Below are 3189 nucleotides of genomic sequence, written 5' to 3' on the forward strand. Positions count from 1 at the left end.
TCAAATGTACATACCTAGGGAATGTTGCAGTAAAATATCTTTAAGCACACTTTTTCTCAAGGTGGCGATATTATGAACCCTGGTGATATTATGGACACATATGTTATGTGCTAAATGAAATAATTAAAAATTATTAATTAATTAAAAAATAAAAAAATACCTACAATAAACTTAAAGATATGTTTTTGTTATCGTTTGTTTCAGCCACAATTTCTCCTGTCTTAACGACAATCCACACGACTCAAGAGGCAGGGCGACATCACGACGACCCGCCGACGACATCCTCAACAGTTAGAGATGCAGACGACACAATCTGGGTCAGATTTACTAGCGCAGTTACCTCAGCAGACTTCCGGTGACGTCATCGCGCAGCTTCCGGTGTGACGACAGGAGGCCCCTGCGGTGTAAAGAGGTGATCATTCCCCACCACGCAAATATAGTTCAGGTAGATTCCATTCCAAGGCGCTGCTGGGGGGATTTCGTACATTTCATGCATGACAAACAGATTCGATTTTTTCTTCTTAAAAATCATGGCTGCTTGCACAACAATTGAACGTTTTGAACGTCATGTACATGTAACTTAAAGGCATCCAATGCAGTTTTTAGGAATTAGAAACCCGATTTTTCAAAGCCAATATTCTAGCCATCTATCTACATACTGAGTTAAAAACCACACTATCCCAATGTATTTTGACCCTCATGGAGCTAAAATCCCCCAAAATTCTGAAGGAAAATGGTTACTGGAAGGGCCCTGGGCTAATTTTAAGGGTACCACCAAGAAAATAAAGGACTCATCTTGGGGCTTGTTTCTGTAGTTTTGAATACTCAAAGTATGAAATCCTGATTGAAATGTGCTGATGTGAAGCAGTACGTGTCAAAATCATAAAGATTGTCTTATTCAGAATACTCGTACTGAAATCGCATTGAATGTCTTTAATGTTCATTTGAGGAAGGTGACAGACGGTCACCGAAACGTCGGCTGAATGTGTAAAAAGAGTCTCACATCTGCCTATTATTGAACATTGAAAAAAAGGAAAACGACATTTTCTACACCTCTTTTTGTCATGAATTGAAGGATATAATTGTAAAAACATTATTTCATACTATCCATGCCATTCAATATCTGTACATATCATATATAGAGCAATTTCTGATGTTTTCCCAATTCTATCACAATTTTTTAAACAGAAAATATAGTACAGTAATGTAATGATAAAATGTAAGAAATGCTCAAAATACCTCTAGCAGTGCTTTGGAATAGACAGAAACAAACCTATTGCAATGATAGTATTGTAAAACATAGATATATGTAACACACGAACTTCAGATAGAATACTGCAATTCTTGAAGAATTCTCTGGAACCAATTTGCAGAAGTAGAACTATTTTTGTAGAGATTTTAACACTAGATGCTTATTTTTTGGACATTGCCATGACATGTCTCGTCTATTGATTTGTAGATTTGTGAATAGAGGTGTAGAAAATCTCTCAGCAAAGAGCTTTGATATTCTAAACATGTATCATAAAACTAAAACATCGTGCGGTGGCGAAAGTTCTCCGTGCCGGCTTATAATTTTATCGACGAAATAATCTTAGGTTCGAATTCAGTCTGCACATTGTCACTTGCAAGCGGGAATAGTTGTCCATTGGGTATACTGGTTGTACCATTATTTAATGACGAACGATGTACCCATTTGATTTCGTTGTTCGAATTGACATTACTGTTTTCTTTCCGCTATCACTGACCTCAACCTAGAGCACCAAGGTCATATCCCATCGAACGTCATGCAAATGAGTTGTAAATCGATTGGTTAAAGTGTAAATACTGCGTTTGTCTAATTCATTCTTCCGGCAAGGATGTCTGATCAAATCGTATGTCCTTGTGAGTATCTTTCTAGTACGTTCTTGATTGGGAACTAAACAATGGAGGGTCGTTCAGGCGATTTGAATCAGAAATAGCATACATCAGGGGAGGTACTGAATACGCTATCAACCTCTTAAACTCACAAGGCGATTTTAAACTTTAACACACCAATATGGCCGGCGCTAAATTACGTCATAGTCACGTGACATTTTACCTGACCCTGCCTAGCACATCGGCAGAACGTACTGCACCTGCGCGTGAAGTGTTGTGCTTAGCACTTCGGCTTAACGTCTGTAGTTTCCAAATGTTATGTCGGAAAAGATGTCGTCTACAACAGGCAAAATTCTGATGCAACGTTGACCAAACCAACGAAAGCCGTGAAAAATCAGAGTTTTGTGCAGGCGCAGTAAGTTCTGCCGACGTGTTATCCTGCCTCAGGCAAAACCTAAAAATCCTTCCCTCCCATACGCCAACGGTCTCCGATGAAATATCGTACAGTCCCTCGTATATCTCCAGAGAAAATACCCAAGTGGAATTTCTAACAAATAGGCACTATTATTATATAATAGCAGATTTTTTCGGACGACAGGGCTAATCATTATGTTTACCGAAAGAAAACATATTGTTTTTGCTACGTTTTTCTCCTCTTCTTCTTCTTCTCCAAACATTGACCTTTGACCTGGTCAATGATCTCATTTGTTGACATCTCTCACCATGGTAACTGGTGTTGGGTTACATTGTTGGGTACATTGTTGCAATTTTATAGTAGGAGGGATTTATACTCCTGTCTGACCATATATATGGATGTATTGGAGTAAGAATCAACAGAGCAGACCATATGCGAAGGTAAACATTATGCATTTGCTTTGCAAATGTTACCTTTCTAGTTTCATTTAATTCACGAGATCGTCTAATGAAAATAATGCATTGGTTATTAATTATAAACGCATTGCTTTCCTCACTAGTTTTAGCGAAGAAACGCCACCATACGATGCTGAATCTCCAGTTCAACGTAAAATGACTTGTCCCTTTACTTCACAGAAGGGTCGTACAGTGTATAAAATGGAGAGAACGAAAGATATACTTGTTGCATGATGTGCAGAAATTGTACAACAACTATGGCAATATACATTTGTACATTGAGGTAATAAGACAGCAGAGACATAGGAGATGCTCATTTGAAAAACATTGTAATTGTATCGCAGAAGAGGTTCATCAGTCACGTAGAATTATTAATTAGTAGTATATTCCTCAATCAGTGACTCATTTGAAAGGTAGAAACACGTACCTCCAAATTTTCTATGTCTACTGTACATCTTGATCACG

At 38.0% G+C, this 3189-nt stretch overlaps 1 protein-coding gene across 1 annotated transcript in view; it reads left to right on the top strand.

Annotated features, from left to right (window-relative positions):
* LOC109480065 overlaps positions 1 to 360 on the top strand; it is a 4284-nt gene extending 3924 nt beyond the window's left edge. Inside the window, exon 2 of the mRNA XM_019782214.1 lies at positions 205 to 360. Coding sequence (XP_019637773.1) covers positions 205 to 359 — 155 coding nt within the window. The 3' untranslated portion in view covers position 360. The remainder of the gene's footprint in view (positions 1 to 204) is intronic.
* Positions 361 to 3189: the final 2829 nt, after the last annotated feature.

Source organism: Branchiostoma belcheri, unplaced genomic scaffold, assembly GCF_001625305.1.
Source record: "Branchiostoma belcheri isolate BF01 breed outbred unplaced genomic scaffold, Haploidv18h27 scaffold5, whole genome shotgun sequence".
Lineage (NCBI taxonomy): Eukaryota > Metazoa > Chordata > Leptocardii > Amphioxiformes > Branchiostomatidae > Branchiostoma > Branchiostoma belcheri.